The sequence below is a fragment of the Equus przewalskii genome, chromosome 7, assembly GCF_037783145.1.
Source record: "Equus przewalskii isolate Varuska chromosome 7, EquPr2, whole genome shotgun sequence".
NCBI lineage: Eukaryota > Metazoa > Chordata > Mammalia > Perissodactyla > Equidae > Equus > Equus przewalskii.
The window spans coordinates 53,712,330-53,729,347 of NC_091837.1; the positions used below are offsets into that span (position 1 = coordinate 53,712,330).

The 17,018-nt window shown below is 40.1% G+C and overlaps 1 protein-coding gene across 2 annotated transcripts in view; it reads right to left on the reverse strand.

Moving 5' to 3' along the window:
• The window catches only part of DSC3 (desmocollin 3), a 51,503-nt gene extending 36,798 nt beyond the window's left edge, over nucleotides 1-14,705 (reverse strand). Inside the window, exons 1-3 of one of the 2 annotated variants that reach the window (XM_008507644.2) lie at nucleotides 14,211-14,705; nucleotides 2,309-2,393; nucleotides 250-449 (exon numbers count right to left, since the gene is read on the reverse strand). In XM_008507644.2, coding sequence (XP_008505866.1) covers nucleotides 250-449; nucleotides 2,309-2,393; nucleotides 14,211-14,276 — 351 coding nt within the window. In that variant the 5' untranslated portion in view covers nucleotides 14,277-14,705. The remainder of the gene's footprint in view (nucleotides 1-249; nucleotides 450-2,308; nucleotides 2,394-14,210) is intronic. The other variant, XM_008507643.2, reaches the window with a different exon arrangement.
• Nucleotides 14,706-17,018: the final 2,313 nt, after the last annotated feature.

Below are 17,018 nucleotides of genomic sequence, written 5' to 3' on the forward strand. Positions count from 1 at the left end.
ACAAAGCAAAATCAAAAGACAATTATTAGTCAATGTGGAGAAAGAACTGGGGAGAAAGAGGAGGAGAGGGGAGGGAGAAAGGGAAGAAAGAGAGTGGGAAGGAAGGGGGGAAAGCAAACGGAAGAGAAAGGAAAAGAAGAAGAAAAATCCCTATTTATCCTTTGGTCCTCCATGCAATGCAATTTTCACGGAAAGTTATTTAAATGAAAAGAAAAAGACGGCTTGAAAATATCAATGTACTTTGAATACCTTCTTCTGATGTTCCAGGAGCACAGTAATCTCTTTCTGTGTCTGTCTCTTCGTGTCAGAAAGCCATATGGTGAACGATCTTTTCTCATCAGACAACTCAACAGCGCTGGCCGTGTATACTGACCCGTCATCTAGGACTCTGAAATCAGAGTCACTCAACCGGACGAGATCTGCAGACCCGAGGCACTCTTTCAAATCAACTATAAGTAACAATTTCCAAGTTGTGAAGTAGAAACACATGCAAAAAGAAAAAAGAAGTGTTGAAATAGTTTATACAATCTTCTTCAAAATCATGAAGTGGCGTGAAATGAACGAATCACTTTGTTTTTACTAAATATCTTAACCAATCTCATTACATGTATTAAAAAGTGATAATTTTCTTCCAGTGAAAAAATAATAATTATTGATTGTATTCTTGTATTAAATAAGGTTTTAAACCTTTATATGCTTCTAAAAACCTTATGAAAATCATCTTCCTATTAAAGAGGTGTGCGTGTTGCAATTATGACAAAGCTGAGCTATAGGCTCCCACATGCACATGCACCTGAATAAACAAACAAGTTTTCCTTTTTTTTTTTTAAAGATTTTATTTTTTTCCTTTTCCTGACCCCTGGTACATAGTTGTATATTCTTAGTTGTGGGTCCTTCTAGTTGTGGCATGTGGGACGCCGCCTCAGCGTGGCCTGATGAGCAGCGCCATGTCCGCGCCCAGGATCTGACCCGACAAAGCACTGCGCCGCCTGCAGCGGAGCACGTGAACTCAACCACTCGGCCACGGGGCCAGCCCCACAAGTTTTCCTTAACAACATAGTCTAAGTCTTTTAAGATACATCTGTCTTCAACGAGAAGTTATAAACACATGAGCCCAAAGAGCGACAGAGTGTATTAGTTGGGCAAATAGTCAAGTAAAAAAAAATCTATTTTTGAATTCTTCCCACTGGCACTTTTCTGTTACGTTGCACCCCCCACTCCACTCCCTGGGACCACAATTTTTTTGTGTTCCCATTCCTAGCTTTCTAGGGCTCCCCAGTGAAACTCTCCCTGGGAATTTTCTCTAGTGAAAAGCAGTAAGATATAAGTATCCATATAAGTGTTTTGATACTTATATTAAAAGTATCAAATCTATCCCATTCTTCAACTATCTGTTTTAACAGAAACCAAACTGATATATCAATATTCACTTAAGTAATAGGCTCTCAAAGGACTCATATGTTACTCATGTATAGTGTTTTCACTTTAATCCAAATCCGTTACATATGGAAACGTTTCATCAAAAAGAAGTGAACATATTTACGAGTGACGACATATTTCTCCCATCTTCACATTTTCAGAATGATAACCTCTGGTCTATTCCCCTAGAGGAACATCCCTGACCTCTCTTTACATCCTTTTCTTTCTTTCTTCCCATAAGAATAACAGTGGCATGTGTTTAATAAAATTAAATGAGGCACTTTAACCAGAAATGGGACACACTGTTGAAAAGTAAATTTAGTATCTCTGGAACAAGCTATATGTCTTTAAAAAGAAAAAAGGAAAATCATGATACTTTCCTCTAATATTCCCTGTATCACATGGAATGTCCACCTTGGCAGAGTTTCCCAACTGTTAGGAAAATTTGAGGTCCCCCAACTTCTCAGCGTGCAAATAGCTGATTAAATTTAGATTTGAATGGAATAGCTCACCTTGTTCTGTTCCCCAATGCAGCTAGAGCATTGATAAAAACACAACTCTGATTCAGCTCCTTATCTCTAGTTCTCTAACACTAGAATCCTAGAGCAATGACAGGGCTATGTTCTACATGCGACTCCTTATGTATTTTTTAAACTGTTAAAACATAAATGGCTACAAAATCATGGCTTAGCACATTTGCACTAGAATCAACCAAAGACGTCAATGGAGTTATAAGGAACAGAAACATATATTTAAACTTATCTTGAATTAGATCTAATTATAAACAGATTCAGGCTAATTCCAAAAGGTGAAGATTGGATAACATGATCTTTCCAGAATAAGTAAACTAAATTTCTGTTTTTAAAAACACTGTTTTGAAATTTCTCACCTTTGCCGACCATTTTGTTTGCCTCTAGTTTAGAAGGTATATTAAATATCACCATTTTGCAGGATTCACAAGCAAAACTGAAGACCTAGAATGAAAAAGGTCACATTAATACAGTATAGAACAAAGAACAAAGCTTCAGTTATGCAAGATAGCTTAAGTTATGCAAGAGATCTGTATAGCATAGTGCCACTAGTCAACAATACTGTATTGTATACTTAAAATTTTTTGCTGAGAGGGTAAATATTATGTTAAGGTTCTTATCACAAGAAAATAATACTACTAAAATAAAAAGGGTGGGAGAGAACTTTTGGAGGCGATGGATACGTTTATAGAATAGATTGTGGTGATGATTTCACAGATATATACTTATCTCCAAACTCATCAAGTTGAACGTTAAATACACACAGTTTTTTGTATTTCAATTTTACCTCAATCAAGTGGTTTTTTAAAAAGAATAAAGAACAAAGCCACATTCATCTCAATAGATGCAGAGCAAGTAATTGATAAAATCCAACACCCACTTATGATGAAAAACCCTCATCAAACCAGGACGAGAAGGGAACTTGCTCAACATAATAAAAAACTATGAAAAATTTACAACTGACGTTATGCTTAATGAGAAAGACTGCCTTCCTCTGACATGAGAAACAAAACAATGATGCCCGCTCTCACCACTTCTTTTCAACATTGTACTGGAGCTTCAGCCAGGGCAATTACACACACAAAAAAAAGTAAAGGCGTCCAGATTGGGAAGGAAGAAGCAAACCTGTCTCTATTTGCAGGTTATATGATCTTGTACATAGAAAACCCTCAGAAATCCACTAAAAAACTATCAAAAATAATAAACGAATTCAGCAAGGTTTAAAGATACAAGATCAACATACAAAAATTGGTTGCATTCCTGTACACTAGCAATGAAAAATATGAAAACAAAATTAAGCAAACAATTCCATTCCTAATGGTTATCTCATCTTCACGCATCAGCAGATATACTCCCAAAATTCATCTACAGATTCAATGCAATCCCTATCAAAATTCCAAATAGATTTTTTGTAAAAATTGATAATTAATCCTTGTGGAAATGCAAGGGACTCAAAGACCCAAATAAACTTGAAAAAAAAGAACAAAGCTGGAGGACTTACATTTCCCAATTTCTAAACTTGCTATAAAGCTACAATAATCAAGTCAGAGTGGTACTAGCATAAAAATAGACAGACAAATGGAATAGAACTGAAATCCCAGAAATAAGCCCTTACGTTTATGACTAGTTGACTTTTGACAAAGGCTTCCAGAAAGTTCAAGGGAAGGAAATAGTCTTTCCAACATATGCTGCTGAGATAATTCAATATTCTTATGCAAAAAAAAAAATGTATTTGGACCCCTACCTTGTACCATAAATAAAAATTAACTCAAAACGGACCACAGACCTAAATATAAGAACTAAAACTACTTAGAGGAAAACTGAGGAGTATATCTTCATGATCTTGGGTAGGTAGTGATTTCTTAGATATAACACCAAAGCTCAAGCAATAAAAAAAACTGAGGGGCTGGCCCAGTGGTGTAGTGGTTAAGTTCGAAAGTTCCCCTTTGGCAGCCCAGAGTTCACTATTTCGGATCCCGGGTGTGGATCTACACATCACTTATCAAGCCATGCTGTGGCAGGCATCCCACATATAAAGTAGAGGGAGTTGAGAATGGATGTCAGCTCAGGATCAATCTTTCTCAGCAAAAAGAAGGAGGATCAATGGCAGATGTTAGCTCAGGGCTAATAACCAGCCCCCCCCCCCAAAAAAAACTGATAAATAGAACTTAAAATTTTAAACTTTTGCTCTTCAAAAAAAAAACCATAAAGAAAATCAAAATGCAACCCACAGAATCGGAGAAAATTTTTCAAATCACGTAACAATAAAGGACTTGTATCCAAAATATACAAAAATATGTGAAGAACTCTTACAACTCAATAATAATTAAAAAAACACAAAAAGTGGGCAAAAGATTGGGATAGACATTATCCAAAGAAGATATACAAATAGCCAATAAGCAGATGAAAAGATGCCCAACGTCATTAGGCATTAGGGAAATGCAAACATAAACCAGAATGAGATATCCACTAGGATGGTTAAAATAAACAAGACAGAAAATAATAAGTGTTGATAAGGATGTGCAAAAACTGGAACCCTTATGCGTTGCTGATAGAAATAGAAAATGGCACAGCCACTTTGGAACGCAGTTTGGCAGTTTCTTAAAAAGTTAAGCATAAACTTAACACATGATCCAGCAATTCCACTCCTACCCAAAAGAAATGAAAGCCTACGGCAATGCAAAAACTTGTACACGAATATTCACAGCAGCATTATTCACAACAATCAAAAAGTGGAAACAACCCACCTGTCCATCAACTGATGAATGGATCAACAAAAACGTGATAGATTCATAAAATGGGGTATTATTCAGTTGTAAAAAGAAACAAGGTACTGATACATGCTACAACATGGATAAACCTAAAAATCATTATGCTTAGTGAAAGAAACTAGACACGAAGAGTAGATATTAGGTGCCAGTCCCGTGGCAAAGTGGTTAAGTTCGTGCACTCTGCTTAGGTGGCCCAGATTTTGCAGGTTCGGATCCCAGGGGGGCACCTATACGCCACTCATCAAACCACTCTGTGGCTGCGTCCCACATACAAAATAGAGGAAGACTGGCACAGATGTTAGCTCAGGGCCACACTTCCTCAAGCAAAAAGAGGAAGATTGGCTACAGATGTTAGCTCAGGGTCGGTCTTCCTCACCAAAAAAAAAAGAGTACATATTGTATGATTTCTTTTATGAGAAATGTCCAGAGGCCGCCCCATGGCCAAGTGGCTAAGTTCACGTGCTCCGCTTTGGGCGCTCCGCTTTGGCAGCCCAGGGTTTTGCCAGTTCAGATCCTGGGTGCAGACCTGGCACTGTTCATCAAGCCATGCTAAGGTGCCGTGCCACATAGCAGAGCCAGAAGGACTTAACAACTGGAATATACAACTATGTACTGCGTGGCTTTGGGGAGAAGAAAAAAGGGAAAAAAAAAAGATTGGCAACAGACGTTAGCTCAGGTGCCAATCTTTAAAAAAAAGAAATGTCCAAAAAAGGGCAAATATATAGAGACAGAGAAGCTTAGCTGCCTAGGGCTGGGGACAGAAATAGGAAGTGGTTGTAAATGGGCATGAAGTTTCTTTTTAGGGTGATGGTAATGTTTTAAAATTAGATTGTGGTGATTGTTGTACATTCTGTAAATTTGCTAAAATTCACCGCACTGTATACTTAACATGGGTGACTTTCATGGAATGTAAGTTATATTTCCATAAAGCTGTTTAAACAAAAAAGTATGCACTTTCATTGATATAAAAAATGATTCTTTGCACACTCACCTCTACAAAGTGGCAGTGAGAGGGTCTTTCAAATTTACAAATTCACATAAGTAATTTCAGCAAAATAAAACCCAATCATAACCACAAAGAAGTATTCATTTCTGATATAATCAAATATAAAAGAGATTTCTATATAAAAGTAAAAGATTTTAAGTCATGGTAACCTAACTGTAAATATAATATATATACACACACACAAACATAATCAATATTCTTATATTAATATGTGCTCTAAATGTTACTGCTCTTCTCTAAAATCTACCCTACTCTGGCTTGAATTAGGGTAAAAGAAAACAACTACAAATATGGACAAACAAGGTCGATGTTTAATAGTGTTGTTTAATTTAAACATAATAAGCCAAAAAGGCATTTTCAGAAAGTCATAATCAGATTGCTAATTGTGATAAGGAAGTAATAAATTGTTTGCCCTTAAAAAAAATTCAACCATATTATGTATGCTCAGTTGAATATTGTCCTTAAGAATATAATTGTTGGGGCTGGCCCGGTGGCACAGCGGTTAAGTGCACACGTTCTGATTCTTGGCGGCCTGGGGTTCGCCGGTTCAGATCCCAGGTGCAGACAAGGCACCCGTTGGCAAAAGCCATGCTGTGGTAGGCATCCCACATATAAAGTAGAGGAAGATGGGCATGGATGTTAGCTCAGGGTCAGTCTTCCTCAGCAGAAAGAGGAGGATTAGCAGTAGTTAGCTCAGGGCTAATCTTCCTCAAAAAAAAAAAAGAAGAAAAATATAATTGTTACCTTGGGGTGGAAAATGGTTTTCTTCAATAATGCACCGATTGGTCCAAATATATTTCAACTCTTTAGCTGGTATTTTTGAATACCAAAAGAAAGCTATGTTCAATATATTTTAATCACAACTTTAAAAAAAATATTTTAACTATGAAATATTTATTTATTTATTTATTTATTTATTTATTTATTTATTGAGGATGATTAGCCCTGAGCGAACTGCTGCCAATCCTCCTCTTTTTGCTGAGGAAGGCTGGGCCTGAGCTAACATCCGTGCCCATCTTCCTCTACTTTAAATGTGGGACACCTACCACAGCATGCTTTGCCAAACGGTGCCATGTCCGCACCCAGGATCCAAACTGGTGAAGCCCAGGCCGCTGAGAAGCGGAACATGTGAACTTAACCGCTGCGCCACCAGGCCGGCCCTAACTATGAAATATTTAAATCAAATGGACCATAATATAATAAATGCTCATGTACCCATTCAGATTTTTAAAAAATTAACATTTTGTAATTTTTGCTTCATTTTTAATTAAATTCACAGATATGGCTAGGGTCCTATGCTCTATCGCATTTCCATTTTTCTTCTCTAGGGAAGAGTTTCTTCTAAGTTGATTTCTGTACTTCCTCTGTAGGTTTTATACTTTTATTATATCCGCACGTGCCCATAAAACATAAGCTGATTTTGTGCGTAGTATGTGTCTACGAGCACTGTTTTACAACTTGCTTTTTTCACTCAACAATACGTTTAAGATTTTCCCATGAATATACCACAGTTTATTTTGCTCATCCCCCTATGATGGTCATTTAAATTATTTCCCTGTTTTCTATTTTCTCTATTACAAATGATACTGCAACAAACAGCCTTGCAGGTTTACAAACCTGCAATAGAAACAGATGCATCTCCAATTCCATTAACTATTGCCAAGTTGCTTTCCAAAGTACTAATATCAATTTGTATTAATGCCTCCAGAATCTGAGATCTCTCTATTTCTCACATCCTCTACTACAGTTAATTCTGTTTGACTTTTAAATTTTTTGCCAATCTTAAGGCTGTTTTAATTTGCATTTTCTAAATTCTTAATGAGACTGAGCACCATTTCTTGCATTTACTTGCCATGTATCTTCCATAAATTTCCTACTCCTCTCCTTTAATCATTTCTGTATTGTTTCTTCTTAAATTACATTTTACTTGTAGGCTTACGTAGGTTGCTTTTTCACTCTTTTGTGGTATCTTTTGATAAAGAGTGCTTCCATTTTAAAGTAGCCAACTTTATTAATCATTTCCTTTAGTTTTTTAAAGTAGTCAATTTTATTAATCATTTCTTCTGGATTATACTTTTGTGTATAAGAACTCCTCCTCTACTCTATCATAAATACATTATCTGATATTCTCTTCCAGAAATTGTAAAGTTACTTCCAACTTTTAAATCTTTTACCCATCTGGAATGTATTTTATGATTCACCACAGCTATCTAATCTTATCTTTTGCCATATGAATAGCCAAGTGATTCAGAATCATCACTGAATTTCTTTTTTTTTTTTTATGTTTGGCTGAGGAAGATTAGCCCTGAGCTAACACCTGTGCCAATCTTCCTCTAGTTTATATGTGGGTTGCTGCCAAAGCATGGCTGATGAGTGGTACAGGTCCATACCCAGGAACCAAATCCATGATGGGAGCTGCCAAAGCAGAGCGCACCAAACTTAACCACTACACTATGGGACCAGCCCCTCTCTGCCTTTCTTAACTAATGATAATGCCACATCCAATACAGGCGTGGCCTCACAAATACAGAATCTATTTCTGGGCTCTCTGCACTATTTCATCAGTATATGTGTTTATGCCTACATTAATACAATATAGTTTTAATTAATACAGCTTTATTTTAAGTCTTGGTATTTGTTATGGTGACCCCAATTCCTATCATCTTCCTCTAAAGTATCTTTGCTTTTTTTTTAGCCTTCTACTCTTTTACAAATTTTTTTATGATCAGCTCACCAATTCTATGAAAAATCCTTTTAGGTTTTACATCCAGGAAATTTGCTTACTTTTATTAGTTCGAGTAGTTTTTCAAGATCGTGTTGGATCTTCCATGTAGCTAATCCTCCAGCAGGCAAAACGGCAATTAGATTTCCTTCCCTTAAATCCTGAATCTCTTCTATTATTGCTGTTATATATTTTATCCTATTTATGTGCTTGTTAAGAACTCCAGTAGAATGCTAAATAGAAACAGTTATAGTGACCATCGTGGATTTGTTCTCAACTCTAAAGAGAATGCTTTTACCATTTCATCATTAATTTTGAGTCTCTTTTTTTCTTTCTTTCTTTTTTCTTCTTGTTTCCTTCCTTTCTGTCTTTTCTTTCTTACATTCATTCATTTTTGTTAGGTATGCTTCATTGCATTAAGAAAGTTCATTCCCTTACATTTCTAGTTTGCTAAGAATTTTTTATAACAATAAATGTAATTTCCCACTTATTTTGAAGTGAACATATATTTTTTCTGTCTCAATATTTTACTATATTAAAATACAATAATAGATTTTCTAATGTGAAACCATCTTTCCATTCCTGGGATAAACTTTCCATGGACATGATAATTTTTTAAATATATTATTGGTTTGGTTTGTTGCTATTTATTTTAGTATTTCAAATATATGTTCATAAGTGACATAAGGCCACTACTTTTCAACTTCATACAGTCCTCATAAAATAAGTTAAGAAGAGCTCCACTTTTTTCTTTGAAGTAATTTATAGAGGGTAGAGATGATTCGTTCTGTGTAATTATGGAAGAACTCGCCTGTTACAGGTTTCAGCCTGACGTGTGAAGGTGTGTGAGTGGAGATTTGGCTTCTAAGTCAATGTCTTCAATGGTTATATGGCTATTCAGAATTTGTAAACCTCTGCAAGTCAATGTTGGTAATTTGTACTTTGCAGGAAACTGTCCATTTTGTCTGTGTATTCAAATTAATTAGAATAATCTATTAACTTTATCTTCTATTTTTTTGAGGAAGATTAGCCCTGAGCTAACATCTGCTGCCAATCCTCGTCTTTTTTGCTGAGGAAGACTGGCCCTGATCTAACATCCATGCCCATCTTCCTCTTCTTTATACGTGGAATGCCTACCACAGCATGGCTTGCCAAGTGGTGCCATGTCCCCACCCAGGATCTGAACTGGAACGTGCGCACTTAACTGCTGTGAGACCGGCCAGACCTTTATTATGTGCTTTTTAAAAACATCTGTCCTCTCAATAACTGTGCCTCCTTTTTACGCCTAACACTCCTTTATCTGTCCCTGTTCCATTTCTTTCTTGCTCAATCATAGCAGTGTTCATCTTTACTCTCAAAGAATAACTTTTGGTTTGTTGATCCTCTCTATGGCTTGTTTCTCTTTTTTTAATGTTCTTCGTAAAACATAAATACAAAAACTATATATAGCATACATGTGAGTTTTAAGAAATAATAAAATGAACACTAAGGTCCTCACCTCCAAAGTTAAGAAATAAAACATTACTATTTTCAAAGTCCCTACATACCTCTCAACCAATTGCATTTTCTTCCCTCCCTCAACCCCCAAAACTCGGGTAACCACTAATGGATGATTTTCGTGTCAATCATTTACTTCTCTGCCTCTGCTTAATTTTATGCCTTGTGTAGGTATCCCTAAAGAAGACAGGGGTTTATTTTACCAATTTTTGGCTTTTAAATATATGCAGTCATATGCTAATTGTATGCAAATTGATTTCTTTGCTCAAATTATGTTTGTGAAATTTATCCATGCCAAGCATTCAGCAGTAGAACATTTATTTTCATTGCCGTATAGTACACCCTTGGAAAGAATGTACAATTGATTCATTAATATAATTTTTGAAAGGGATGATATTCAATATAGATTTCAGTTATGTCCTGCTTCTTCAAACTATAAAGTAATTTGATACTATATTTGTGGGGATTGGATATATTACTGAAAATAAAGTAAAAAATGTAAAGGCATCATTACATAGCAATGATGAACCAATGCCTTTTAAAGGTATTTTTAAAATAATTTTTGTTTATGTAAGTGCCCAATAAAAAAATACAACATACAAAAAAGATTTTTTTAAAGCTTGATGAATTATGGATTGACTAAGTTATTAAAAAATTCTTTTCATTGAGAACCCTGCAAGGCAACTTTAAATATCTGACTTATAAAACCCACAGTTGCAAGCAATTTTAAATTAAAATGTAACATATTAAGTTTTTTTAAAAAATGATAATATAAAGTATTGTCTACTGTAGTCTGGGAAAAATAAACTGCTTTGTTTCATTTTACAGTACTATCCAAAGTTTATCAATTAGTATGATAGAAAGCTTATCATACAAATCATGAAATCCTGACAGAAAAACCTAATGCCAAAGGAGGAGTGAAACTAGAGGGGTTAGCTGCGACTGTTTCACTTTTGTGCTGTTGTTCAATTTTATAGTGAATACACCAGGCAGACTTTCTAAACTGACACCGTTTTCCTATAGAGGAAAAAGCAGCTACAGATCAGAAATTTATGGAATATCTGAAAAATAAAGGGAATCTTCTTAACTGAGCATAACAGTTATGGAATTTTAAATTCATCATTTCTGCTATGGACACTTGCTGTCTGCGAGATGGAAATATTATTACCTTTCAAACTTTTTCCACTTCAAAGGTACATTGTAAGATTTACCTCTCTGTATTCTCAGTACTTTGACGATTCTACTAAATTTCCTTCTAACCAAACTCCGTCAGACGGGATTCCAGGTAAACGGAAAGTATGATTAACCACAGATCATCACAGATACCATATATGGAATCCCAACTGTCAAGGGGATTACAACAGGACCAAAAAATGTGCTTGGGTTTACATGTGCTTAGTGACTCAGAAGATGCTTCAGGATCTAGGTGCATCTCAACATGAACATCAACCATCTCATTCTAAAAAGGTAGCTGAGAAAGCACTGATCTAAACAGATACTAAAACTTTGACTTTCTTAAGATCATGGTTTTGAAATAAACTAGCTCTCATTTACTTTCTTAATTTGCCTTAACCTTTTTTTCACTAATGCCAAAGATAATAGAAATTATTATACTCTTATTTTTAAAAGATGAATGTCAAATGTCATCAAGATCAAAAAAAAAGTCTGATAAAGGAGTAACATTCTCATTAATTAATGCTATAAAATCTGAAAAGACAGAATCCCCATTTGTTAACACAGGTTTCAGGTAAAACTCCTGTACTCCAGGGGAAGTATGTTATGCTATAAAGGAAAACACTTTTAACTCCTTTTGAAGAAGAGCCCTTTTAGCAAAATGATAAACTGTGTCCAAGTACATACCATTTATAATATATAATTGATAACAGAATATAATTCCCAAAGTTGATTTGATACAGTGAACAACAGTAAAAACATATTTAACAGGACTTCATTATCTGTAACAGGCCGGAAAAACACGTGAGCAACTGAGCTAATGCAAATTAGTTTTCACCATCCCTGGCAATTTTTGTTACCTTAAGAGGAGAAACATTTTAAGAGACACTCGGTACTTTCAACAACGGTGGAAGGGTCCGAGGTTTATTTTCTAGTTTACCCCTCTCCTTCCTTCCCTTGTTTTCCTTTCCCTTTTTTCCTTTTCTTTGTGTGTGTATGGGGCGGATCATCAGGAACTGTGTTTGATCTCTGATCGCAGCAGTTTAGATTGCACGGGACATGGAGAGGTGGGAAACAGATGCAGATGCAGGAGCAGAAAAGTGCAAATGGGAAGATTCCTCAACCTACAGGACAGCTCAGTGGGAGGGCCAACGTGTTAAAAGTCTCAGTTTAGTTGTTAACGGCTTGTTTTGAAGAGCTCTCATTTCCAACAAGGAGTTGTTTTTGAGAGATCCACTGAGGTATCCATAAAATGAAAACTATGTTTCTAACATGTTATGCCATTAATACTACACTAAAAAAGCTAAGAGTCGTATGAGTCAAAAGGAAATAGACGATGGTCGACAGAGGTCTTACTTTACTCATCTGGACAGAAATTGAAGGTGTTTGTAAACTGGGAATTGCAGATGAAAGAAATTATTCTACATACACTCTGCAGTATTCAAGTCTCCAGATAAACCATTTAATCTAAATTTTAGGAAATCCTTTTCTAAAATAATCCTTAAAAAGCATGTCATATACTAGAGCTGATGCTACCTCTTTGTACATTTACACGCACCTTCTTGCCTTGCCACACTCCAACACCCTCCCCGCCACCCCGTCATCCAGGAGCTCCTTGACTCCCATGCCCTCCCCTCCAGCGAATACGGGAAATCTTGGGGACACAGCACCTCCGCAGTTTTTTCTCCCCATTCTCAAATCCCTTTCGCAGAGAAAACACAAAACTCTAAATTCATACTTTTAACCACAAAAGCTGGAAACACTTTCAAATATATCATAAAAGAATACACGTTGAGGGCAGTTCCCATTTGTAAAGAGTCATTCCATCAGCTCAGATATTTTGCTGGAACAGTTGCCTGGCAGGTCGACGCGCTCATTTGTACAATTCCTTGTCCATAAATATATCTTATATCATAACTACCAAGCCATTATTCCTAACTCGCTGAGAGGACACAGCTTGGACTCACTCGCCCCGCTGAGGGCGGAGGAGCAGCAAGAATCCGCGCAGCCAGAGTCGACCCACTCCGGAGCCACCTAGGTCCTCCCGCCACCGGACCCCACGCACGTCCTTGGAAGCGGGCGAGTCGCGGGTCCGCGGCTCCTTTCCACAGCACGTCCCGAGAGCAAGTCCGCTCCCGTCTGAAGCTCCACGTGTAATCCGGCCGTCAGTTCCCGATTTTTCCCTTTATAGTCTCTCGGTTCTCGGAGAACTGTCTCTAACTTTGTCTCCAGGCGGATCTCATCCTCCGTCGCAGTTTCCTGGGCACAGAAGACCCCAGGCTGGGCTCTCCGCCTGTGCAGTCCTCCTCGGAGCCGGACAATTATGATCCAACAGACACCTATCCCACCACCCCACCCATCCTGACTCTACTCGCTCTGTCTCCCCCTACCCACCGCCTCATCACACCACCGACCCCAACCCCAGCCCTTATCCAGCCCCCACCCACACCCCCGTGCCTCAGGCACACTCCGTCCCCGGCCAGGTGGCTCGCGGGGGTGGACGGCTTGGGTGAGATGCTGAATAAGCTTTAGTGGAGGCAAAGCTAGAAGCCGTTTTTCAGAGGCAGCTCCACGCCAGGACTCAGGGGCACCGCTCCAACCCCTCCACTCACTAACGTCCCCATCCCAGGTGACCCTGGGGTGGGCGGCAGCCCCTTGAACCCCATCTCACGTCTGTGTTTTGCTCACTCAGGGACCCTGATATATCTGACCAAATACTCTTCCTCCCTCTCCCCCAGACACGCTCCGACCACCATCACTAGCCAGGGGAGGAGCTCGAACCCCAGCCCCCTGCCCGCCCGCGACAGCGCGGCGAAGCCTGAGTGCCACCCGAATTCAAACAATCGAACACGATGTCCCAAACAAAAAGCTCAATCCCGAGTCGTCGTCCAAGATTTGTTTCCTATCCTCACCCCTGCGGGCGCGAATTTGGGCTACTTCCCGTCCCGCAGGATTGAGCTGAAACGCGGACTTCACCTTTGGGGCCGCTTCACCCCTACCGCTCCCCCCGCAGGACCAGGGCGGATCCCCCACTCCCCCAGTCCGGCTCCGGGCGGCGGCCAGCACTGGGCGCGCCCAGGGCTCGCACTCACCACGAGGGTCAGCAGCAGGCTGCAGAGGGCTCCGCGCACGGAGCCCCGGGGCTCGGGGGCGGCCATCGGGGCGAGCGGCCGGGGAGGGAGGAGGCGGAGTGCCGAGAGGCGCGAGCCCGGGCAGGCGCAGGGCGCGGAGGAGCGCGTCTCGCCGCTGCTCGTCTTTAAGTCGTCTTGGCCTCTCTCACGCTTGCCTGCCCGGGAGCGTGTTCGCTCCTGAGACCGGATTGGACCCAGGAGACGCCGAGACGCCCCTCCTTGTTATTTCTTCAGTTTTATCACTCTGGGAGCCGCTGGGGAGCTGCCTGAGCCTGCCCCTCCCCTCGCTGGCAGCCGCGCCGCGCTCTCGCTCGCAGGAAAGCGGTCCCCGGCCCCCGTCTGCGCGCTCTCCCACGCCCCTCGCTGCCCCGCGGCGCGCGCCCCGCCCTCCCGCCGCGCGCCCTGGCCGCCCCGCTCGGCCCGCCGCGTCGGCAGCCCGAGTTCCCACTGCAGAGCGCAGATGTGCCTGCGGGGATCCCTGCCCCAACACGGGCGCTCCTGGTGCCAGGAACACCTCGTGATTGGATCAGCGGATCCTCCCTTCCAGTCCTGATCAAAGTCAGGGCAAAGTCTCCTGGTTTATACAAAATATACGTATTCTTCCCAAATTTGACCAACATGAGAAGATAAACAACGGAGGGAAGATTATGCCAAGTGGCATGAATAAATTGGCATTTGATATACTAGAAACTAAAATAAGGTAAAAGAAATTCTGAAATTGACCATTTTTACACACCCAAAATAGGAGTGATTACACCCACAGGTGTTTTTTACTGTCAATCTTGTGGCCTTATATGAGCCTTCTAAGAAATAATTTGTTCTTACGGGTAAAGTATTGATTTAGTAGTTATTTGGTAATTGTACTGAGTTGCAGTTTTTCAGTTTGTGGTAAAAGGGAAATCTACCACCCAAAACTCTACTCAGAAATGAGGCTAACAAATTCAATATCATTCAACAAACAAGTATAGGGCCCTGAGTAGACCAGGCTCTGTGTGAGAGGCTGGGGGAAGAGAAAAGCACAAAACCCAGTTCCTGCCCTAAGCAGTTCAAAGTCTAAGAGAGAATAAGGGCCAATCATCACAGCCCAGGATGCTGAACTTTTTAATAGAGAGGTGCCTTACAACACAAGGGCACAGTCCATTAATCCTCTCTGCGTTGAATTTCGTGTCTGCTAAGCCCCTACATATGAGATTCAGGAGGAATTCCTTCTTAGATATGTGCTGCTGCTCCTCAAAATCCAGGCACAAATTCCAAGGTCAGGACCCTCAGATAGTCCAGATGAATCAGGGAAGGTGCTATGATCTGTGCTCATCTCGCCCAGCCCAGCAGACTCCTTTTTTAAGCCATGTGTTTCCCTAAAGACTGGGCTTCCCTGAAACTCACAGGCCTCAGCTCTTAGGACTCAGTCACTGAATATAGCTCCCCAGTCCCATCTCTGAGACCTCCAGGACCTGAGTGAGAGATCCTGTCCCATCCTGGAGGGGTCTCTATGGAAGAGCCCTTCTCATCTCAGAGAAAGCTCTCCAAACTTCTCCCCTCTCTAACTCTTTTCACCTCCCATCCTCCAAACTTTCACGTTCACTGGTGACCTCAGGGAAAGCCTCTCAAAGTCACCTCTGGCCACAGCCAGCCTTTAGAAATGCAAGTGGATCCTGGCTTTCCGATAACATAGAGATTGTGTCCCCTCAAATGTTCATATGCTGAAGCCCTACCCCCTAATAGGACTGTATCTGGAGACAGTGCCTATAAGGAAGTAATTAAAGTTAAATGAGGTTATAATGATGGAGCCCTGATCAGATGGAATCAGAGTCCTTATAACAAGAGACACCAAAGGACTCTGTCTCTCAATCTCTCTCTCCGTCTCTTCCCACCATGTGTGGAGACACAGCAAGAAGGCTGATGTCTACAAGCCGGGAGGAGAGCTCTCACCAGAAGCTAAATCTGCCAGCACCCTGATTTGAGACTTTCAGCCTCCTGAACTATGAGAAATAAATGTCTGTTTAAGCCGCCAGTCTGTGGTGGGCAGCCAGAGCTGACTAATACAGATGAGGAAGAAAGATGCAAACACTAACTCCTGCCCCCCACACCTAATTCACTGCTAGACGAGTAGGAAAGGGTGGAGTGTTAAGACATTTTAGAGGATCCCAGTCATCTGAAGTTTGCAGAAGCAAAATGCTGGAGGTAAGAACCCACAGAGAAAAGGGGAAGGGGGAGGGGAAGTGCGAGTTCTGGGCTAAAGCAACAGCACTAGCGAAGCTCTCGAGAGTCTTGTGAGGGCCTCCTGCACAAGGAAACAGAAATAGTTCTTTCAGAACCGCTGGAGGAAGAGCTCCCATGGCTGGGATCAGGTGAGAAAGACGGACTGGTGACAAACCAGGCTGAGGATGTGAATTTCACCCTGAAAGAGATGGGGAACCACCCACTCAATCTGTAAAAAGAGTTACTAACTCCAGTTAAGAATTGTCACTTATTGAATCATTAACTTCATTAGCAAATGTGTTTATGCCCTGATATGGCTTTCCCTTAATGCTCAGGGAATAAAAATCTTCAAAGTGTTTTTCTTTAAGTAGTCCTAGTTTTTCAGTGATTTCAACTTTGTCTACTAGAGTCTGACCTGACTATTGCTGTCTCCCAAGTGACTAAAACTGTAAGAGCTATTATCTGGTTGTTCCAGCCTGGCTATGTAATTGAGGAGATTGTTAAGCCTACTGGCTGTATGACAGTTACTCTGAGCCTCCATTTTTAGCTTCTACAAAATAAAAGTTATAC